The sequence below is a fragment of the Haliotis asinina genome, chromosome 2 (genome assembly GCF_037392515.1).
Source record: "Haliotis asinina isolate JCU_RB_2024 chromosome 2, JCU_Hal_asi_v2, whole genome shotgun sequence".
NCBI classification, from domain to species: Eukaryota; Metazoa; Mollusca; class Gastropoda; order Lepetellida; family Haliotidae; genus Haliotis; species Haliotis asinina.
In genome coordinates this window covers 23492491-23517493 of record NC_090281.1, presented here as the reverse complement: position 1 = coordinate 23517493, position 25003 = coordinate 23492491, and the positions used below count along the sequence as shown (strand labels likewise).

At 38.8% G+C, this 25003-nt stretch overlaps 2 protein-coding genes across 4 annotated transcripts; one reads left to right on the top strand and one right to left on the bottom strand.

The window, feature by feature from the left end:
- Positions 1-101: 101 nt before the first annotated feature.
- LOC137273418 (casein kinase II subunit beta) lies at positions 102-15263 on the bottom strand. 2 transcript variants are annotated; one of them, XR_010956136.1, is made up of 8 exons: positions 15130-15258; positions 14103-14187; positions 13551-13653; positions 10309-10424; positions 7718-7793; positions 6325-6514; positions 1113-2537; positions 102-730 (listed from the first exon to the last, which is right to left on the bottom strand). XR_010956136.1 is itself a non-coding variant. In XM_067806100.1 (7 exons), the coding sequence occupies exons 2-7, from the start codon at positions 14172-14174 to the stop codon at positions 2429-2431; spliced, it is 666 nt and encodes a 221-aa protein (XP_067662201.1). In that variant the 5' UTR covers positions 14175-14187; positions 15130-15263; the 3' UTR covers positions 102-2428. The 2 variants fall into 2 exon arrangements, 1 of the variants encoding a protein (XP_067662201.1); XM_067806100.1 differs by having other exon boundaries at positions 102-2537; positions 15130-15263.
- Positions 15264-16495: 1232 nt separating this feature from the next.
- LOC137273416 (DNA polymerase epsilon subunit 3-like) lies at positions 16496-22842 on the top strand. Of its 2 annotated transcripts, none has more exons than XM_067806098.1 (5): positions 16496-16919; positions 17626-17712; positions 20388-20473; positions 21650-21768; positions 22193-22842. In XM_067806098.1, exons 2-5 carry the CDS (start codon positions 17647-17649, stop codon positions 22438-22440), a joined length of 519 nt encoding a protein of 172 aa, XP_067662199.1. In that variant the 5' UTR covers positions 16496-16919; positions 17626-17646; the 3' UTR covers positions 22441-22842. The 2 variants fall into 2 exon arrangements, with proteins under 2 accessions (XP_067662199.1, XP_067662200.1); XM_067806099.1 differs by having other exon boundaries at positions 16496-17258.
- Positions 22843-25003: the final 2161 nt, after the last annotated feature.

Genomic DNA, 25003 nt, shown 5'->3' with positions numbered 1-25003 from the left:
GTCGCTCAAAAACCTCAGCAACTAGGTACCCATAATGCTTTGAGTATTGAAAGTATGGATCACTTGTTGGAAACTGCAATACAAAACGCAAAAGGCATACATGACATAAATATTTATTACATACAACACATGATATTACATGGAAATGACAGGTGAGCATGTACAGAAAATTCACATACACTTAACGTGCACTGCGACTGATGTGCACGTTCTCACACACTGTACCTACACATGGTGTTAACATACTGCATTCAAGGGAGGTCATCTTGACGATGGAATGAATTATTTTCTGTCACAATCTGTACAGTTTGACTTTGTGCAGATATTGTGAATTGTTAGAATTTCCATTAAAACTGTCACATCTAGGTTCTACAATGTATGATACACAAGAGCGTGTTTTCATCATTCCATACAAAAATATGTTGTACTGGACAAATTGAGCACTGCCTTGACAAACTTGCTGGGTTCATACCTGAACGATGAAATAAGAATTGTAAGCCCTGGTTCTTGGGCACCTTGGCATATCGATTTCATTGTGAACAGTAATTGTCAAAGCTACACACTTCATGTCATGGATGAGGATTAAGTCCTTATGTCTGACACCATCAGTGCAGAGTTAAGAATGGTAAATGTGTTCCGACTTGTTTTCACTTAACTGTGTTCAGTCTTAACTTGTTTTCAATAATCTCCAGAGTATATGTTCTGAAATGTTATAAATCTCCACAGTACCCTGGATGTATCTACAGCTCAAATAAGGCGTCTATGCTGGGAGGTTGTGTGTACCATATCACAACTCACTTTCGCTTCTTAAATTATCCAACCAATTAAACTTGGTAACACAACCGATGCAGAGGTACTCTGAAAAAGGCATGAGTTCTTACAAATATTTTTTCAAAGTTTTGGATCTGTCATTTTGTATGATTTCCCCCCATATCTGAGTGAACAAACATTCGCGGCTGCGATCACTGTTTGTTTATACTGGCAAGCTCGGTTGTAACGGCAGCTAACCTGATTGGCGACTGTGATAATGTGGAGCAAGCAAAGGGAGGTAATAAAATTATCGCGCCATAGATGCATCCAGGGTACTTGTGGAGATTTATCAGAACATATACCCTTGAGAATATCTGGGATGTGAGTACTATTGTTCAACTGACACTGAGTGAGATGGACTAGCACTGTTTCAAGAAGTATTTCAGCCACATCACAGCATGTAGGAGGATTCTGAAAGGATGCAGGTAGCAGAAACATTTATGTATGATTCTAATGGACCAATGATAAATGACTACACAACAACAGTCCAATTTTTCCAAGTGTGAATGCTATGACAAGCGAGTCTACTGTAACCATGTATATTGGGAGTGAATGAGTTTTGGTTTACACAGCTTTCAGCAACATTCCTGCTATATCACTGCAGGGGGACACCAGAAATGGGCTTTGGAAAATGTGCCTATGTAGGGAATCAAACCCGGGCCTTCCTTGTAACAAGCAATTGCCTTTTACCTCTAGGCTACCCAATTGCCCTGTCTACTGGGAAGTCAGACATTCCATATCTAGGTGACAGAACACCATGTACCTTACCTAGATGTGAGCAGCTATTCATATCCATTAGAGATAATCAGATTAATTCCAGGAGAAAATATTTCACCCAAAGAAATTTTACAGTCACCAACATTAACAAGTGGTAATCATTTCAAACGAAAAAATCTCTGTAATATTGGCAACCGCATCAATTTGTAAGCATGTCATGTTGTACAAAGTTAATCTTCACTAATAGACCACATCTGTATAATTGTCCATTAATGAAAAACATGATCCACTCAGGTTCAACACAAAACTGCAGACAGCCACACAAACTACCACGAGTAACACTACTGTACAATACTGTAACCATGGTCACTTCATCACTAACCACATCAGTTACACATTTCACAAGATCTTTGGCAGAACAATTATTCCAGTACAATGCTGTCTGCGACAAAATCTATCCCACCCTACGTAATTTTAAGTTAAGAACTAAAGCTGAATGATTCAGGTTCAGGAAAATAAAAACTTCTTTCCTTTCACATTTGGCCAAATTTTGTCCATCAAGACTGAACCTGATTTCTACACTCAGCAAGTATGGGTTCCTATGTCAATGTAATCATAATGCCAGTTTTACAAAGCAAACATTCCAAAGCATTATATACATCACAAAGTACAAATGTTAGACATGTCGGATGAACAATCCCAGGAATAGGAGACAGTATGTCAACAAAATCTGTGGTCATTCGTCATCATTGCTCCTAATGTCTTCTCGCATGTCTTGATTTTTACGACTTTTGTACACTGTACAAGTTTTCGATGATGCAAGTTGAAAACAGTGGAGGAGGAGGTAATATCTAGTCAGGATTCCAGTCCGAGTTCGAGCCTAGCACATAGTGGCTTTGTTTCATCTTTTGCTGTTGGTGTGACTCGCGCCGCGCATGGGCATCTTGAAGTTGGATGCAGCTTGGTACTGGAGCTGGTAGGCTAGGGGGTGTATTTTGAAGCCGTACAATCTGAAACAAACAAATGCTTGTTACAAGGCATGTAACACTTGTAGAGACCTCACATGGTTAGAGAGAATTGACATTTGTTTAACTCCATATTCCAGCTATAAGGTGGCGGTCTGCAAATAATAAAGTGAGGATCAGACAATCAAGTGATCAACAGTATAAGCATCGATCTGGGAACCATTAATGTGTGTCAATCTAGGTAGTGAACCCGACCACCTGCTCCCGTTAGTCGTCCCTTACGACAAGCAAAGTTGCCTTTTGGGGCAAGCATGGGTTGTTAAAGACCTTTTCTACCCTGGATCTTCCTGACAACCTGATCCTGTAAGTCACTTCTTACATCAAGCATGGGTTACTGAAGATCAGTTTTAACCCCTATCTTCACAGGTCCTTGTGACTTGAGGGTCACTGCATCCATCATAGAGCAATACAGGATTACAATTGTTTCAGTACAAGATATCCTTGAGCAAGTGCAATAATTGTTGATTACAATCTGGGGAAGAAGTAAACAGAAAGATAGTGTACACAAATGTAGAGTATGGATGCAAGAAAACAATTCACTGTGTCCACAGGGATGTCCAATATTATTCATTGTACCTACAACACATCTATAATTTTGTGTTCGGTTGTTTTTTCATTTCAACAATCAGTCCACATCAAATCTTGAAGCGGAAAGCCTCAGAAATGTAAGATTTATGGATGTCAACTTTGTTATTGTGAATAACACTACAGTTTGGAGTGTATGTTTGCTCTTTCACCTGATCAAGGAGCAAGCATGCACTCTGAAATGTCAACATGATAAATTATTCCACCTAACTATTCCTTGAAATGGGACCCCAGAGATGTGTGTAGCCATCTGTTTTGCTTGTGCTAACCATTAGTCTATGTATGCATCTTTCATTTTCTTAAGCAATCACTTTTGAGAACGTGAATCCCTTCAGCTGCTACATACCACAATGCTCTTTGGTGCCAAGAGAAACTTTTGCAGTTGATTAGATTGGGAGGCACTCAAACTCTGCAGAGTTAATTGACTAAGATGACCGTGTTACATGGTCGGCTCTGTAAGGTCAAAGTTCAAAATGGCTAGACCAGTAACGGCCACTCATGGCTGTCCACCTGAAAGTCAGTGGCGTGAGTAGGAAAAAGGACTTGTTAGAACATTTTTGCAGTTGTGCAAAGCGAGGAAAGTTCTAAATCAGACACCCAGTGCACTCAACATGTAAGGGAGAGAATTGCAATTGTGAACAAAGAAGCCAGTGAAAGTGGACAGTGTCAGGCCATTTACATCTTGTGATGGTGGAAAAAAACATGGGAAAGTTAATAAGCGCTATGCTGGAGAAAAAGCGGGAGCAATCGGACACCATACAACACTGTGGTGCCGCTATGGTTGCATTTAATGAAACGTTTGGAGTATTATCTGGAAAGTCACAAATGAACGCATTATTTGTAAACAAACATTAAGCCACCATGTTGTCACAAACAAAGATGGTGAAATCTCATCAGAATTGGAACACCATTCTGATGTTGAGATGGACTTGCTGGAAAGTGACATGGCATGGTATATCAATCCCGAATCCGAAAACAAAGTTGAAGAAGAGGATGAGGTGAGAGTCACTGAACTAGTTGCTGATTTGATGGAATTTTTGTGGAGAAGATTCCACTTCAGAATGCATTCATGAGGATCTAGCCACCTCAATCATGAACAGACTTGCAACAGCGTCAGTTCATAAGATGAAGGACACTATGGACAGATACAAAATGGCAAAGCAACTGTCCTACTTTACTGGTGCCGAAGGCAAATGAGGACGTGTGGACTAAGGAGAAGACATTAAGAAGAACACAAGATGTGAGAACTCAGTATACACAGGGTTTTGTGGTCAAAGCAACTATCCCAATTGTGCAGATGATGAATGACATCACGACAGCTTTTGTCAAGAAGGAACTTGATACCAAGGCTATTCTGAAAAAATCAAAAGATGTCCTTCGTTTGCTGATAGCAGTTTTGTCAGTAAAGAAGGAAATCTTTCAAACCTGACTTAGTGGGCCATACAAAAGTCTTTGACAACCAAATGCACTACAGCAAATTTGTTTGGGGATGAGTTAGGTAAGAAAATAAAGGACATTACTGACTCCAAACACTTAACTAGTACACTTTCTGGTGAGAGGGACAAATTCAAAGGTGGGAAACATCGTCGTTTCACTCCATACCAGTGGCCTAATCAGCAGTCCACCAGTCCCTATGCCCAGCGATGCGGGAAAGCAAACCGAGATTATGGATTGAGGTACAACAACAACTCTGGTCAGTATGGTTCTCAAGGGAAGACTACTGTCCCTTTTTAGCCAGACGCCAGGGAGATCAAGGAGGACACAGAAGACAGATAGTGAATTTCTTTAGAGAATGGAATGAATAATAAAGTTAAATGATACTTACCTGTAAGATCAAGTATGACTTAAATTCCACTGAGCTATGATGTAGGGATTACGTTAAAAGGGTTCAACTTCAACACATTTTCAATTTAAAGACTGATCACTATGTGCATGTGCACATCTCACATAAAACCCTAAGTCATAGCTTGGAGGAAATTAAGTCAAACTTCAACTCACAGGTAAGTCTCATGTAACTTTATAATTCATTCCAGGCTCTAAACAAATTAACAAAACATACACTTAAGAGAAGTGTGAATCTGATACAAGATTATAGTGTGTTTAGCCTAACAGAGATCACGCTAGCCTCTTTCCATTAAAAATGTTATTCAAAATACAGATCCCTGGGACATCCTTAACAATCACCATGACTGGCTCCTGACTCAAGGGCCCATTTTGTTCCATGATGTCTTTACTGTAACATCAACCTTTATCATGGTATTTGTAGTCATCATGTTTCGCTCCAACCAACGCAAGTTGGGCATAAACACGAAGACACTTTGTGTGGCACTGCTGCTTGACTGAGACAACCATGGACAGGGCTGATCCAGCTCAAAGCAGTGCACAGTGGAAACAGCGTAATGTGGGCACCTACTAGTCCTAGCACAGTCTGATAAAGATCAGAATTTAACAGACATTGTGGCTGTGGACTGCATCCGCATCCACATGCAGATCTGTGTGTCTCTCTCAGTTTAAAGAACACCATAAACGGCGAACAGTATTTCAGCTATATAATGGCAGGGAAGACGTGACTGTTTTGGGGGAAACAAAGATAATGATAACGATCCAATGGTAACAGTGGCGGAAAACCCTAAATGAAAGTGTATGAAGCTAGTACTACCTGTATTGTGTATTGCACATTTATCAAAGGAAATCAGTTACTATATTAATAACAGTCACACATACCACTGATGCACCTATTTTTTTGGCTTCTATCACTGACAGATTGCTATCGGAGAGAACAGCAATCCAACTATAGTTCGATGCATCGTTACAGCCCTAACGGCAGATCAGCCTGATCACAGATCTATGATGTTGGCCTCTTTGGTGAATTTCAACAGCATTACCACCTAGTACCATCCTGACAATCACAATCATGTCTGGACCAGACAACTCAGTGATACACAGCATGAGCATAGATTTGAGAATTTGGGATACGATGACATGTGTCATCCAAGTCAGCAAGCCTGACCAAATCCTGTTAGTTGCCTCTTAGTCAAGCATGGATTACTGAAGATTAATTCTTTCCTGGATCTGCACGGGTCCATCTGGACTCAAGGGCAAGTAACCTTGTACTATAAATTAGATGGCTGTGCCACCAGTACACATGCCCTCCAATGTGAAAGCATGAGACCTTCTTGGCACTGACCTGGGAACAAACTGGTTTGCGGGGCGCTTGGGTCTGTACTCTGGGTGCACCATGAACAGCATGTGGGGGAAACCTGTGCCGAAGTAGGCGCCATCAGTGTGGTGGTGGCGGGAAGACTTCGGGGTGTATACGTCTTGACACTTGGGACAGTACAGCTTCACCATGGCCTCACCAGGAACGTCTGACAAACCTGCAACATCCACATCAGACTGTCTGAAGCAGCAGGGATCCACATTGATGTAAGGAAAGACTGACCATTACATGAAACTTACAAAAAAAAAAAAAAAAAAAATACATATTGTCCTTATGTTTCACTTCAACCAACAAGAGTCAAGCACAAACGTAACGACACTTTCTGTGGCACTGCTGCTTGACTGAGACAACCATGGACAGGGTTGATCCAGCTCAAAGCAGTGCATGGTGGAAACTTGGTGGACAGTGTACATTCTACACTACCCAGCAACTCATACCCCAGTTCTCTTGTGACCCAAGCCAATTAACTACTGCAGCGTTATTTTGAATTCCATACAGAATCCTGATGTTACAAACAGTGGACCTTTCATTAATGCTGAAAACTATACAGTTTAAAAAAAAAACAAGAAGGCTTTTCAGTACTTTGTGCATTCTGTAAAGTAGTCTCAAATACAACTCTGAGAGCATGACTGAGTTAATATTTAATGTCACATTGGCAATATTTCAGTCATACAGTGATGACAAAGTTATGTACAAAGAATAAAGATTTATGTGTATCACGATATTTCCTGAACTGTTATAAAAGGAGATAACCTAGAATGGCTTGAGGATGGATTTGAGGTTTTCGTTAAACGATAAGTGAAACACAGAAACATTTCACTTTGGGGGATATACTTATTGGCACAAACAAATAAAACCATGGTAATAATTTCACTACTCTGTTCACACTCATAATTGTGTATGCGGACTCTAAAATTCTGAAGCAATCATGGCAGCCACATCCCATGTAAGGTCAAGGTCATTCACACAACCTGTGTAGTGTGTCATCTGACAAAGTGAAATTCTTCAAAGGCATTTAGAAGTTGGTGAGGTAATACAAGACACTATTATGGATGACAACTTCTTTAATTCTTTTAACACGACGTTTCAAGGCTAATTCTTGCCCCTTCGTCAGGTGAAACGCTGTGTTAAAAGAATTAAAGAAGTTGTCATCCATAATAGTGTCTTGTATTTGACAAAGTGTACAGTTCGTACACCCTGGCAAATTCGCCTGCATGGTTTCGTATGTTTTGGCTACTGACCAATCAGAATTTGTGAAATTTATCTTAACAGTAATGATTGTAAATATAACTGGTCGTTAAGACAAGGAAATTCTGCACCCCCAACATCACCAACCCCAAGCACTGAGAACCACTTTTACCGATAGGAAGCATGGGCTGGTTTTCACAGTACACTCGTGGACAATACCCAAAGTCTCCCTGCTGCCATTTCTCAATCTGTAAATAAAGATCACAAAAACATATGAAGGAGTGTAAACATTGATAACACATGGGTGGAAAACATACATAATGAATTAAGATCTGCAACAACTAACAATATTTGACACGGCAGGTGTGAAGCTTCCCTTCTTTAGGAAACATGAGACGATGTTTTCTCATAAAAGCAATCTGAATAAATGTCCAGTATGACTATTTGTTCCTTTTTGACGATCTGATTATTTCAGAATTGGACTAACATAATAAAGCATTATCAAAGTTCAGTGAGTGAGTTCAGTTTCCAGCCACACTGCAATATTCCAGCTATAAGGACCAGACAATCCAATGATCAACAGCATGAACATTGACCTGGAGTGGGAACTGATGACAAGTGTCAACTAAGTCGGTGAGCCTGACCACCCAATCCTGTTAGTCGCCTCTTGGAACAAGCACTGTCAGCTTCTGTGGCAAGCATGGGTTGCTGAAGACTCAGGGTTTTCACATGTTACTAAAGTTCTGTACGTAGATAAACACTATACAGACAATATATAATGTGTGTGAAAAGTCAATCACAAATATTTTCAATCAATCAATCTATCAAGTTTATTTTGCAAAAAGACAAAGGCCCATGTACATATCATATCAAGTAGACTTTTGTTCTTTTCATTTGGGAAAATATGTTTGGACGTTTTCCCGAAAGGATATTCTTAACTTTGCACGGAAGAGCCACGGAAGTGTAATTTCACTACATTATTTCAAACAAGAAACTATTTTGAGAGTTAATCAAATAGAGCACAGAACAGGCTTACACCAATTATCTAGTCATATCTCATTATGCAAACATACGGGAAGATCAGATTAGAGTCTCATTAAAAATCTCCTCTACACAGAACTAGAACTGTAACATGAATATCATCAGTTCTTCACATGTTTGTAAACACCATGTTCTTCCGTTATCTTGAATACACACAGAGACTGTGGTGCAGTCTCCAAGCTGAAGTTACAAATCATGAATCAGTTTCCAGTGAAACAGTGAGGAGCTTACTTTTATATCGCATTTAGCAATATTCTAGCAATATCGTGGAAAGGGACATCAGAAATGGGCTTCTCAATTCGTGCCCACGCAGGGAATCAAACCCATGCCTTGAACATGATGAGTTAACACTTTTACCACTAGACTACCCTAAATAGGAAGAACAGGCAGTTCAAATTAATCCAGGATCAGATTACACTGCATTGCACAAGTGCAATATTTATAGTGCAGCATGTGCAACAGACATACAGCTAACTCCTCTACATAATCCAATATCAGAAAATCGCTTGCATAAACATTATGAGCAGGAATTATTGGATATCTTGAAAACAACAGACTCACTTCACTAGACCACAAAAACAGACATTACTCTTTTGTCCTGCAGCTGTTGCATATCTTCACAGATATGGAGGAACAGTGTGTGTACAGACATGTAAAAAACTGATGCAATACCACATCTGTGGAATCCATTGTGACATGCACAAATGCTCTCAAATCAAACAGTCAACATGAGGGTCTAGTCTAGATGTGTTTTAACACCTAGCAAGTCACACAATCTTCCCAGTGGAATTAGATAATTATTTGGAGTAGGCATTAAAATAAGCAGTTGTAAGTAATGACCCCTTTTGATGAGGCAAACAGACAATGTAGGTATGACTGACAAAATGAGCAGTTGTCAGTAACGGCCCTTTTTGATGAGGCCAACGAAAACAATGTAGGTAGGACTGAACAAATGATTGATATGAGGCATTAGGTTATCTCACTTCATACATGTTACCAACAATTCATACATGTTACCAATCAGCCAACACTTTATCATATTGGCAATCTGTACAAATCCATCTGAATTTACATGCTTGAAAATCTCCTTCCTTACCATCAGTAGCTACTATTCTCAATACATCTTTTTTGAGGGAATTATCAGATTCTGTGTAAACATATCTTCCTAATTAGGTTGTAAACTTTCTAGAGGACAGCCAAAGAGAAATGGACCAATATTTATTGATGTACTGCCTTCCATTGAATCTATTTAGTAAGAAAGTTAATATTCCATTAAAAATGTCTTCTTGATTTCGCCTTTGTTAGACTGAATCTGAAAACCAAGTTGGGCAAATTGATTTATAATCGTTACTACACACTGAACACCTCTTTGAGGTCTTTAAAGGCAGCAAAAATTATCTCGGACAGGCTATTCTCTAAGAAAACATACTGGAACTAAACAAAGTTCTTGTCATGTAGTACATGGTACCTGTTGTCCAGAGGAAGTGTTTTCACCCAATCTCTGTCATATTCCAGTATATGCTAATATGGCTTTAACCGGTCACATTACTCACAAACTTGGGATGTGAAACCTGAATCGAGACTCAACAGGTAATTCAAAATGAATTGTTATGCTGGTTCAAATGTACAGTTCCATCAATATACACGTCCAGAGACATCGACTGAATCAAAGTGTAAATGGCCTACCCTGTCTAGGTAATATACCTTGAGTAATAAGCTTACCATCTGGGCAATGCCTCGATTAGTCATAATGTATCGGGCATGAATCAAGCCATATAGCATCTCCGCAGCCTGTTCAATTAGATCACTCTGATTTGGGTTGTCTTCTAGTTCATCATCTATACAAAAAGCAAAATGAGTGTTAATCACTTGTACAGATTTGTGTCTTATTGTCACCCACTGGGGTCTGTGAGGATCGGGAGTGCCATTCCTCATCAACAAACATTCACTTGAAGTACCACTACCAGTAATGACCTCATGACGACATTGTTAGTTCCAAGAAAGAAATAATGTCAAGCTATTAACATGAGCTTTGGGATTTCAGGGTGTAAGAAAATATGAAAACAATCCAAATTATACTCAAGTTGAAAAAAAAACCCAAACAAAACAAGCTGAAAAACAAACCATTTCTTTTTCCAAACCAATACCTTCATCAAATTTAGCTAATTGTATTCTACTGTTAATAAAACCCATGATGGCCTCTTCAAGTGTCAGTCAAAACCTAGTCCTAAATGATAACTTTAAGGTCAAGGGAATGCTGGCTGCCGACATCAGATACGCAAATAGCAAAGGGAAAAAAAACAAAAAACAAACAAACAAATTTTCTCATGTCTGAGATATGCATCATGAAGATCAATCATATTTGAGCAGATATTGATTTACTATTGACAAATTTTTGTAGCAAAAATCCCCCAAAGGTAACTCAAAGATATAAACATATTTAACATCACTGGTCAGTCAAGACATATGCAGGCATAGGCTACAGTACAAACACACTGTGTTTCTCTTATAATACAAACATAAGACACTGTGGTGAGCTTATGGGTCATGTGAGAGTCGAAGAGTAGCGAAAGAACATAGATTCACAGACACCCAAAACCCTATATTGAGTACAAATATTTAAAGAGATATTCTACACACTGGTTTAAAAGATTTAATACATATGACTCAAAGGAGTGAAATGCTGGTGATCCTGAAGAAAACTATCAATAATAAGTGAATGTTTCCAAGTAAGTTACCACTCCTTGATCTCAAACTAGACCTGACACGATGGAGATTGTTTAGTAATGGTGGATGTGGAACACTCCAAACAGCTGAATGCATGCATGCATAACAAGCAGGCACTGATCAGTCAACAAAACTACCTAGGAACTTCCAAAGGGGGTTTAAAGAAGCAGTCAACATAGGGGAACCCCCATTCAGCTGGGAACCTGCACGGTGTGTGACAAGTGAAGTTCAACACAAGAAGATTCTTGGCAGTGTGAGCATTGACAGTGCTTAGCAAAGAGAACATGTAGTGTGAAAATGAATTTCTGAATTTCCCCAAAACAATACTTCTGACCACAAGATCAACTGAGTAAAAAGGCATAATTAAAAAAAATATTTACTCCCCAACCTTGTTTCTTACAAAATTGAAACATTCAGATTTCAGAAGTATACCAACAGTGTTCATTCTAAAGCAGGGGCATGTTTACATTTTGTAGCAGGACAAGCAGGACAACATCCATCTATTTAGCAGGGCAAATACACATCTACGTAATAATACAATTTGGTCTGTGTAATAGGGCAGCTCCATATCTACTCAGGTGGAACATATTCACATACATAGCAGGGCTAACTCCACAACTACCAAGCAGGGCAACTCCACGTCTATTTGACAGGACATTCTCACATCTACTGGCACAGCATCTATTTAGCAGGTTGTCATCTCACACAGGACATCATCACATCTCCCACTTAGCAACATAAACCAAAGTGTGCCCAGGCCCCAACTCCCTTTTGATGTTGTTGTTGCTAGCATGTTTACAGCTTTATGACTGAGGCATGTAAGTGGGGCACAGCTAGAATGAACACTGCATGTCCAGTTTGACTACTGATGGAACAAAAGATCATTTAACTGTTCAAACCAAGGCATTATTCATCCATATATGCAACAATCATGGCAATGTTTCCCGACATTTACAGTTACAATCCACTTTAAAGCTTTCATAGAAAACACACTGTCCCCCACCTGTCACACACCTGACCCCCTCAACCATTACTCCCAGGGCAGCAGAAGCTTACCATCTTACAGATGCCGGAATTGGTAAGTACGAATCTAGCATGTATCTGACAGTATAGCATCTCGGCAGTGTGTTCGATCACATCTGTACCAGGGGCCTCCTCCTCTTCATCTAGACACAGGGTAGATTGTTAAACACACCACCAAAACTACCTACATTACTCTAGTAGAGTGGTTGAAATGAAGAACAAGGGTCAAAAGGGTCCTCATCATGATATTAGGATTAAGACACTAGGGGAAAGTTAAATAATATATTTGTACACTTCATTGGGAAAACATTCCACGAGCCCTCAAAATTTAAAAAAAAAGTACATAACATTTTTTTCTAAGGCTAAAGGGTGGTGATGGGACTTTTAGCTCTGTGCTGAAACAGATGTGAACTAGATGTAAAAAAAGACAGAGATTACAATATAACTTATCCTTAACTTGAAACATTCACTTTGCTTAGTGGCCTGCATAGAGACAACATATAATGACGCCCCTCCAATATCCACTAGTTCTCTGAATACCTTCAACAACTGACAAACTGATAGGGGTATAGGCGTAGTGCCCATTTACATCCCTCATGGTAAAACATGTATGGTAAAATAAATAGATCTGTTTTTTTACGATAGCTGGCATTCACACTATTCTTGATTTTCACAACAATGATGAATTGAAATACAAGGAACAGAATAGCGTGGAACACATGACCTTTGATTAATTCAAAGTTGACAGCTGATAGAAAATTAAACTCTTCACACCCAGACTTTCCACTTGGTGACACTTCCCTTGAGCACAGACAAAAGGTAAACTAAAGCAATACACATGTACTTCCTCATTCAGCATAAAATAGAAACATTTGAATAGGGAAGTTACGCTGGAATCATGGTGATGTTTATTAAAACAGTAATTTACAGTTTGTCAATAAAGTTCTAATTTCAAAATTTGTCTCAGTGACAATTGTGCTTACATTTAACCTTTGAATGCTCCAATTCTCCTGCATGGACTTCAGAGGATAAAACGAGTCATAAAATTTGAAATGTCACAAAAGCTATTATCCAACATGGGAAAAAACATTTTGGGTTTCCAGGTTAAAAAGGAAACTCAAAACAGATTTTCCGTTTAGTTCCTAACAGCACTGAAGATAATATGGGGAAACCCAAGCAATGCATGCTGTTATTGGCAGTGCAGTCTCACACACCTGGTTCCAAGTCTAAGATCATGTCTAATGCTTGTCTGTAGTGTGGCACTTGCTCATTGAGACCAGTTAAGTTAAACTTGTCTTGAATATAGTCCTCATCGACCTGAAAACAGAGAGAATATTCAGTTTTGATCTCTGTTTAATGCTCAATTAAATTCTGGTTGTTTGTACATTGTAATAGATGGACGAAGACATTGTACTTGACCACTGATGACCTGATGCAGAAACTTACTGGCAAAAAAGGGAAATCTTGGACCAATACAGAGAATGTGTTTCTGAGAAGTAGGCGACGCATGGCAATGAGCAAATCCATTAGTTTGTGAAAGGAAGAGCATATGTAAGGTAGTGCACATGCAGTGCATGACAATGAAATTGTCGGTGTAGCAAGTCAGTAATATTATGACTTGGGGCCCCCTAACTCTCAATGACAAGTGCCAGTGAGCAGTACTTGTACATGCTCATGTAGGTGAACTGACAGGTTGGTCCTCAACTTATCCTTGTTTTCCAGTGAAGGAACGCTACACCACATACATGGTACTGATGAACACATACCTCGCAAAAGAATTCATTTCCCCTCAGCCCACAGAACCAGGATATCCAGGAGACCTCTTCAGAACTGCTCATGATGCTTCTGTGTCTGAAGGCATCAACCAAAGAGTTATTACAATATACATGCATCATGTAATGATACACAGCACATATCTTATCATATCATATCATATCTTACTTGTGACATTTTGAAAACTTAGTAACTTCTAGAAAATTTAACTACTTCTTTTCCAATGTTCCCAATCTCTTCTACATTTACATTAATTGTGACATATACAATGTACAGCTAAGTTTATTGTAACCTAGCAATTAGTATTATTTAGACCTGTAATGACTCACTATCTTTTCGATATATACAACTGCAACTATTCACTGAGTAAGTTCATTGGCGTGCAATAGGCAACTATTCCCAGACTGAAAGTCTATGGCTAACATCTCAACATAGTAATGTCAACCCAGCAAATGTAATAAAACTCGGATCTTTGTGGCAGTAAATCAGCTCAATAAAAAGGCACAAACCATGCACATGTAAAAATAACAATCGTACATGATTCTAGGTGTTAAAGAATACGATGTTTGGGAAAGAGTTCCGCCTGTACTCTCTTTTGGGATACTTGGGAAAGAGTTCTGCCCGTTACCCCTATCTTTTTTACATAGAAACTTTCGGGGGAGTGTAATCCGTAATATTTCAACACTGATATAACTTCATATTTTTGTACCTGTTCTAGTTTACTGAATGTATAGTGAGGTATAGATGTCAGCTTGTAATTTTGGCTTTTGATCGGGGTAGGGTGTACGGGCGGAATTCTTACTGTTACTTGCTTTAATATCTGAACATCCACGTTACAAGCCATTTCTTCCCCGAACATGTCAAATTCTGAAACAGTCTGTATTTCTGCTAACTTTTGTCAAACTCGAAAATCAAGAGTTGATGAAAATATGCTGTGGGTGTTACATATGTTTCATAAAACCCAACTACGTTAACTAAACAGAAACAACTTTTGCAACAGACATTCAAACATATACCTACCACCAATTTACCTCGTATCAAATCGGTTATGGAGACGACGGAAGTACAGTGCGCATGTGTCCCGCAGCGCCCCCTGGTGTCAATAATAGGAATGAGACCGACCGGTGTCTGTGAACCCAATCTACACATGTTTCGATGACATCACCATTTTCGAAAACGCATCGATATACAAACGAAACTGACGAATTACCTGAACTGGAATTTCACAAATATACCTTTACTTGTACGGTTCTTTGTAAAAAAAAAATCTCCTCATGATTTCATTAATGAAACAAAGCTTGAAATAAAAGTGTGGCAATACGGACAGGGCTAAATCCACTAACTTTGACATCTTTAATGCTTTTATATATAAACGTCCATCTGTCTGATTCATTCTTGCAAGTTTAGTTTGGGATCCTGAACCAAAACGAAAACTGTGTTTTTCAAATCGTGCCGTAGACTTTTTGGGAAAGATCTAGCGGTTAAAAGTCTATTTATAAATAAAAATACTTCTTATAGAAAAGATGGACCCGTTCAGCCATTTTGAAGTGATCAAAGTATTTTTTATTCTGGCAAGCAAGATATGATAGTGATGAGAGAACAGCAGTGAATATGGAACAAATATGTCCCCAAAGGAGCACGCCGAATAGGGTCTTGCATTGGCAATGGATTGTTGAAAAACAAAATTTCCCTCAACTCAACATTTTCTTTAGACTGCACAGTATCTTATATCACAGTACGTACATCCAATTCTCAACGGACATAACAGTAGGACTTGATTCCGCCTTAATATTGTTTATGAACACTTCAACCAAATATTGATGTTTAAATTGCTTTGTTACAATATTCTTACCAGTGTTGGTTTTTGTAATACTTTCATGAATGTTTGAGCATTTACCCACAATAGTTCTGTTGTATTTGTAAGGGATGGCCTTTGCTGTGGGGTAGCATAGTGGAGAAAAAGTTCGCTCGTCACGCCAAAGACCCGGGTTCCCATCATGGGTTCCATCAGAGACCATATAATATCTATTATATGGTCTTTGGTGCAATGTCTGAAGCCAATTTCTGCTATTCCCCGCCATGATATTGCAGGAATATTGTTATAAGCAACGTATTTTTAACTAAACTAACTCAGTAACGTACTCTGTATTTCTATCATAAGGTTAGTGGAACCAGACACCATATAATAGATATCTCTATGGTCTCTGTTGGAACCCAGTTTGATCCGAGAAATGGCACTGTTACATTTTCAGACGGTAAACTTTGTAGTAGTCACATTCGCAGTTATGCATCTGAGACGAACCCCACGACTTACAGGTGTTACGAAGTTGGGACATATTCTTATTTCGTTTGATATTCACGCATAGTTTCAAAGTGTTATGACGTCATCATTACGCGTGTATTATTTCCTGAATGTGAGCGACCTGCCCGACTGAGAACTGGGATCTTGTCTTATGGTTATATGCGTTCTGGTAGCGCTTACTTTGGATGGAACCGGTTATTATTTTTATGCACGCAAACTAAATGATACCGAAGTAACTCATGTTAAAATATGTTCTCTTCCACAACGATGGTTATTTTTAAGTACCTAGAAAAATTGTCTGAAATGTTATAATTTGGCTGGAACTCACATTTTAGTACAAGGGGCCAGCAAGACGTCCTTTGCGCTGCACTGAGCTCATATCTGTGGCGCGCCAAATTTGTTTAACTTCCGGTGTCTGGTCCATGCTGAATATTGTCAACAAACTGCTGTTGGAAATGGGCATATATATTTGATCTTCAGGTCATACGGTCACCGGATTTCTGTGAAGGTATACTTTCACAATGCCAGTATATTAATCTCATTCTCATCTGATACACAAATAACGTCAGGGCAGATGTGATAGTGCACAATCCCACTTGTGAAAAAGACAAAACCGGCGATAACCAGTTGTTAATGCGTGATAAGTTTACAAGACCACACTTTACTTTGCGCAAGTATGAACCCCATACTTGCTTGACAACGATGCAAGAAGCTGTATTGAAACGACGCTTCATCTGAATGAAGAGGTTGCTCGTCCATAAAGTTTGTCCTTATCTGACAACATTGGCAACAACTTCTAAACGTGCCTCTCAAAGAAGTTATGCAGGGTTCTTAGTAAAACTTTATGGTAATGTGTGTGTTTGTTGTAATTCGTATGACAGTTTCTGTTTAAAGTCGGATAAGTTTCCATATTTTGGTGCCTCACTGCAGGTTTTGTTTATTTGGCATGCTAGACAGGTGCAAATTCTCTATCACACGCTTCTTTGATCATTTTCTCGGCTGTTGGGCAAGTTACTCCTCACTATATCATTTTCCAGTTGGTCCCTTTCCGTAAGAGTAAATCAAGCATCATTTCTTGAGCAGTTGTTAGTGTTAATTACATCCCTCTGCAGATATGGTCTTAACGTGGGAAAGTTGGGTGAAGGAGAATAATGCATTTGTCTACTAAAGGTTGTATTCTGTATTTTGTCATGATTTGTTATCTGTGATTTCAGTGATTGAATATTAGGACAAAGATGGCTGAACGTCCCGAGGACCTCAATCTCCCCAATGCAGTCGTAACCAGAATCATCAAAGATGCAGTAAGTGCATAAATTGATCATTAGAGTAATTAATCAGTTGTTTGTCTGCTAAAACTATATTTGTAATAGGTTAAAGGTCACATGCAACCTAAAAAATCAAACATAATTAAAAACACAATTATCACTTATTCGTGACTTATAATATACATTGCTGCTTGTTAAAAAACCCCAAATAAACAAAATTATATGCGTACAATCGCGATTCAAAAGTGCAATATTGTGTATTTGGGCTTACTTCCTTCAAAACGAAGCCCTTGGTAGACCGAATCCAGTCATAGCAGGTGGTTGTGCGCTCAAGTGTAAGGATGGCTTCTGATTGGCTGGTTTATTTGCTGATACGCTGAGGGCTCATTGTGTGTACAGAAAGATGATCTGTTTGATGGGCATTCTAGAAGTATGGCGAGTCACAAGGAAGTAAGATTCTTTAGGGATAACAACTTATTTTTTATTGTACTTGATGTTTTGTTTCAGTATGGATTCATATACCATTGTCAGACTAAATCATATACACTAGAAGAAGTTGTTATCGATAAAGAATATATATAGAGATGTTGGGTTTTGTAAATACATGTTCTGTGAACTTGCGTTCGATCCAATAAGTAGATATGGTGAACTACTGCGTGGCTGGAAACTCTCATTCGTCCAAGTTCAAAGCAGTACTTGAAACTGACAAGAATGTGCACCAATTCCTGTCAGATCCAGTCATCCGAGAATAATGGATGTAGTTCGTCTGCAACCCACAGACATAAAAACATGTCATGTGTACAAGTATCACACCTGCTTAATTACACAATGTGGCAGAGACAGGACTCGGGTGCATGAGTCATATTCTCATAAATCAATTAGTAGTCAGTAGTCAACCAACATTAGACTACTGCTCACGACCTCATATTCCAGGCATGCATACTGTTCACTGCGCTTGAGTTATGGGCACAGCACAGAACAGCTGTTGAAACCATGTTTTCACCCAGTGCTGGGGGAAATTTAGTGAATTGTTTGAACTCTGATTTCGCGGGCTTTTCTTTCATCGCATTGTTTTTTTTTCAACTTTATAGGTTGAATTGGCATTTTTGATGATTTGTTTTTGTATGTGCATACCGAAAGGTATCAGAATCTGCAAAGTTGTGTTTTACGTTGCATGTGACCTTTAATTAATAAATCAGTAATAAAGCTCTATGATTAACACAAGTTTCAATTGCTGTTTTTCTAAAATATTCATTCCACATTGATAAACACATGTTTGCAGTATTGGCAGCTATTTGTGAATGAACAGGCAAGGTACCTGTTGTGCTGTGAGTGAATCATGAGGTGACATGCATGACAAGGAATATTTATTCTATTCATTTGTGTATCACTTGTTTCTAGGGCTGCATTGAATCGGTTTGATTCTTTGAAAACTGAATCTGACACATTGGTTTTGATTTTCAATAACCATTTTCACTATTTCGATATGATATTTGAATACCTGTTGAAGTTATTTCCATGCAGCTAGAACATAATTTTGTCTCAGCGAGCAGTTTTGAGAGTTTGAATAAGGCAGATTATCCAATCACACTGGGTGAATTATTCAGTAAGAACTGTTGTTAGTAGACATTGCCAAGTTGACAATGGATTTTACATTAAAAAGCTGATTCTGGGAGGTAAATGAAATTTGCTGTTTCTACTTCAAATACAAAAATGATTGAACTGAGGGTCCAGTTTAAAAAATTGAGCCAAATAGAGGTCTGAATCGTTGCAGCTTTAATTATTTCATCACTGTTATCAGTAGTTGTTCATGTGTCACATTGTCTGTGTTCAGCATTGTTTAAAGAAAGAACCCCTGGCAGGTAGATTTTATGTTGGGCCTATAGTTCTGTGGGTCCTGATGAGTCAGTGGGTTCTGATGGCAGTGTGCCAATTATTTATATTTGTAATACAGGCATGTGTTAGTACACACAGAGATTATTAGCCAAGTGTATTGGTGGAAGTATAAGTATCGTATAAAAAATGATTCTCAGATTTTTGTTGTTTGTGTGATAAGGGGCTAAACTAGGTAACTGAATTGAGCTGGGTCGGTAGCCTAAGGGTTAAAGTGTTATCCTAAGCCCAAAGTTTGATTCCCCTCATGGGTACACTGTATGAAACCCATTTCTGGTGTCCCGTGCAGTGATATTGCTGGAATATTGCTAAAAGCGATGTTAAACTACACACTCTCACCCACTGATTACAACAAAAGGCAGTATCACCAGTATTCACACAGAATGTTTATATGAAAGGATCTAAACACAACTAGAGTCATATTAAATGGCACCAAATAGTGAATTAGACTGAACCCAACAAATGAAATGTGTGTTTTGTTTGGTTGCAGTGTGCAAGTGTGATGAAAGTGTACTTGATTTTAGTCATACAGGAACTTTGACAATAGGCCATTTTCAGGATTTTTTGCCATTTTCAACATAGAATGGACCACTGCCTTTGTGTCAATAATAAACTTCAAAATTTTAATGGGCCATTTTTTATTCTAATTTGCAAAATGGCACATTGCCTGTGCCTTTCCCAATCCCTGATCTTATCATGCAAATGTTATGGGATTGTGTGTAGTCCCTCTTTTCTGTGGTTGTTTCTGTCAAGTGTACTAACCCATACGTGCTCTTGTCTAGTGTTTCTGTGTAGTCTTATCTGTATTTTCTTTTCAGATCCCTGATGGTGTGAATGTGGGCAAGGAGGCAAGGCTGGCCATCTCCAAGGCTGCTAGTGTGTTTGTGCTGTATGCAACGTCCTGGTATGTACAGCATACTTTAAATTGACTTCCAATGTAACGAGTCCACATGACTTTGATGTTGATTTAATTCAGCAGTGACACGGTCATCTCTATTTGACTAATGAACATGTGCAGTTATGTGACACCAGTGAAATGTTTAGAAAATCAAATGGGGCGTGACACAGATAACTTCCAGGAAAGCCATGTCTCTGCTCAAGATGCCGAGAATATATTACTGGTTCCATGTACTGGGATTGAGAGAAGTTAGACCTGATTAAGTGGCCTTCATCAGACTAATGCTTGAGCATGTGTCTTACTTGTTTATTGCGTAGAGCAATGTTTCTGTGTAGAATCTTGCATCATTATCAAGGCAAAAATGACTACAATTACTTGATGAGAAGAATATATGCATAGTATCTTGTGACAAACATCATATTATTATCAACAAGTGACCTAAGGAACACATAATTGGATTAGGCCAGCTGGACAGTAATATTAACGGCACAAGTCATGAAGTATACAGATAGACTGAAGTGAAGTTTATTTACACTCTGACTGTGCTCTGTCGCATTAGAGATACAGGTTTACATTAAGTGCAACTTAAATACATGTGTGAAACATAAATAGAGATTATTCATATGACACTTGGTTGAGTGTAATAATTTCTTTTCTGTTTTATTCATGTACATTTATGAAATAAAATGCAGTAAGAAAATGTGTTGGCCCCCTTTGATGTCATGTTCAATTGTTTCATGACATCACAGACGACGAAATACAGAAACAATGGTTTCTAGGCAAAAGTGATATGAGCACATATATTATATGTTACATTGGCTACGTTTCATCATATGGCTAATGAAGTGCTTATGTATACATTTTGCTTGGATAAACTGTCTGTATATATATTTAACCAGTTAAGTAAACAATGTTACAGAGGGGTGAAATTGTAATCAATCTGATTGGATGCTTACTGTACAAGTTACTGATAGTCTGTCATCATATGCTAATGGTAGTTAATGCGATTGATCTCTGTTGATTGAAGGTTTGTATCTGTGGATTTCGATGGACTTAAAGTCAGTAGAGAGTTGTTATCTATAAAGTCACATCTATAAAGTCACATGCTTTGTTAACTGCTAACTAACTTCAACAACGTTGATCAAACAAATAGAGATAAATGCCCTCTTATCCTATCAACAGCTCCAATAACTTCTCAATGAAGGCAAAGCGGAAGACGATCTCGGCACAGGACGTGGTCGATGCCATGGAGGAGATGGAGTTCGAGCAGTTTGTCAGCCCTCTGCAGCAGTGTCTTGATGGTCTGTGGCGCCATTTTGTAGAACAGTCCAGCACTGGAGCCAGTCCATCCTTACTCAGTCCAATAAAATGATCAGATCTCCAACCCACAAAAAACCTCTTCTTGAGTATTTAATGATAGGCTGATAGATGGTTCCATTAGTTGACTTTTCTGATCAATCAGTGTAAAAATCTTCAAAATGATGTTCAAAGTGTTAAAAGCTGCATCTCTGAGTTTTGTGTTAAGATTTTTTGTGTGTTAAGATATGATACTAATCTGGAGAGCACTTCAGTGAATAAGTAGGGTACAACTATATCAAACACCTTTTGCTCTTGAAATTATTTTTATCAGATTATATAGACAGATTCTGGAGAAAGATATTCTCAACTTTGATTATGACTGGTAGATGTACAACAGTCTCTTGTACAAAGATTTTCTTCCTTCAGCTTTCCGGAATGAACAGAAAGGAAAGAAAGAAGCTTCAGAACGTCGGAAGAAGGAACGAGAACAGAATGCATCCTTGGAGGAAGACAAGAATGGAGACACAACAATGGAGGAAGATGGTGCGGAGGTCATCACCATCAACGGTGATGATGAGGAGGAAGAGGAGGAGGGAGAGGAAGGGGGAGAAGAGGAGGAGGAACCAGAGGAAGGGGATGACGATGATGTGCAGGAAATAGTTGATGATGAATGAAAGTAGGTCATGGCTAGGTCATCTCATCAACAAGGTCAAGGCTATGTCACCTGAAATTTTACTGTGTGTAATAAGACAACTGTTTTTTGACAGATAATATGAAAAGAAATTTTGAAGGTGTAATGTTAGATTATGATGTTGCAATAAATAGCAGAAATAGATAACACTTACATTCAAACATCTTATTTTGAACGTTTTGTTGAACTTAAGGCTGTCTCAAAGTTGAGGTCTCAAAGTTGAAGCATGTATGTTGTTCCCTTCAGCTGCGACACAATAGTGTTTGATCATTTCAGTAAATGGACAATACTCTAGGATGATAGGATGACATAGGTGTCTGGACATTGCTTTGACCGACAATTTGTATATATTCATCTGTAAATAAACATAATAGTCCTGTCACAAGCGCTGTGTTCAGTTATTAAAGAACGATCTCTACAGACAATAAGCCACTACATGTATTCCTCAGCAGATGTCACCAGCACCCAGTCGTGACCAGTGTGACATCAGTGTGACAATGTTTATTGCAAATTCAAATGATTAGCTTCATACACATTTTGCAAGATCCCGCACTGGTTCCATTCCTCGTCTTCTTTCATAATGAAGGGTGTGAGGTGTCATTATAATTACTGGGTAACAATTGATTTTACAGTAAGTGGGAATTCTATCACCCATTTTTCAGTTAGCTGAGTCTGAGTATTAGTCAAAAGCAAGGACATAGTAAATGCTAGCTGTTTATTTTCTACTCGGAACAGTATGAATGTGAGTGTGAATGGGTTTCTTCTTTTCTTTTTTCTTTTGGTTTATTTTTAGAAAACATCAGATTGTTTATCAGGAAGAGTTCATACCTTACCAGAAAGTCACCCTTTCCAGTACCCTGGAGGTGATTCTCAAGTCTGTAACAGGGGCATTCTTGGACAATGCAAACACTGAAATTAAAAAAAAAACACTGGATAACTCTTGCTGCCGTGGAATGATCCTAAAAGGACGTTTCTAGCAACTGTCCTAGGACTATAATATAACTAAATAAAACAACCTGGATCTGATCGTGTGCACTTGTTGAACATCTCCAGCTGTCTACTCTGTAAGGCATGTATAGTTGGACAACCCCTGGTAAAGCCAGAGACTTTATATATCCTTAAATGGTCTCTGGTAAAGCTGGGTAATGAGGTAGTCTAGTGGTTAAAGGTTCACTCACCACTCCAAACAAGTGAGTTTGAATCCCCACATGGGTACACTGCGATATTGCTGAAATATTGCTGAAAGCCATAAACTAAACTCACTCCCGCTGGTAAAGGGGTGGCTCCACAAACCCGAATTTGTCACAAGGGTGTGAAGCCTTTTCTTGGTATCTCCGTTTATATCATAGCTGAAATATTTGTCAAACCCAGCTGACCTAATCCTCAGGAAGTTCGGCCAGGAATGACTGTCCTGGCACAATTTCCATTATCCAAGGTAACGGTATATGTAAATTCTGGTTACAGTCTTGGCAACTGAATGTATCTGTCCCGGCCCTGAAATTCCGTACAAATGATGCGTTTTATGTACACGTTATGTTTGCGTTTCACGGTAATGGAGGTTTTCGGATATTTAGGGGGCACGTAAGCGGCATCCCACTCTATATGTGTTTTAAATACTTTGGAAGTATGCCCACAACATACATATTCGGCAGATCTCCGTAGAGCAGGGACCAGTGAAAATCTGGGTTAGAATTAGCTATGCTTGTAAGAGGCGACTAACGGAATCGGGTGGTCAGACTCGCTGACTTGGTTGCCACAAGTCGTTCCCAAAGTTCGCAGATCGATGCTCATTCTTTTGATTCAGACTCGATTTATTACAGACCGTGGCCATATAGAACCCCCCCCTCCAACAACAACAACAAAACAAACAAACCAACCCCCCCCAAAAAAAAACAAACAAAAAAACAACCCACCCCCAAAATAAATAAATACACACTGTAAACCAAAAAAAAAGAAAAGAAAAGAAAAACCAGAACCAGTTGGCGTAAAACAACAAGAACCAGTCAACAAATCTGAAACTGGTTGATGTACGAAAGTGCCTCTTAATAAAGAAACACGATATTATTCTAAAGAAGGTGACTCACGTATCCCTACACAGTATTTTGTAAGAAGAAAAAAATGAGAGAAAAGCTTGGAATGACTCAAAAAGAAATTCGGAATTCAGTGGATAAGCAGAATTGTACACTATTTCCCTTTTTACATCCTCGATATCTCCAGGGTATACGTTCCGATAAGTCTCCACTATACCAGGGAGCCTATATAGAGAGGGGAGTGGAAACTCCTCGAAAAACCGCTGAACGTATGTCTCGCTTTGTCACGTGACCAGTGGAGACAATATGGCGGCAGCTTAGTATTAAAGATTGAGCTCGGTTCATTTTCAACAGCTGATTACATTCGCTGAGTGTTGTGACAACTCGGATCCTACACGTAGAACATAAGTCACCTGTTCTGTTATTTCAGTTCTAGTCACATATTTGTAATTAGTGTCAGTATAAGAAAATATGTTTGTAGTAAAGTTTCAAGTCGGCATCTTGTAACTCTCTGGC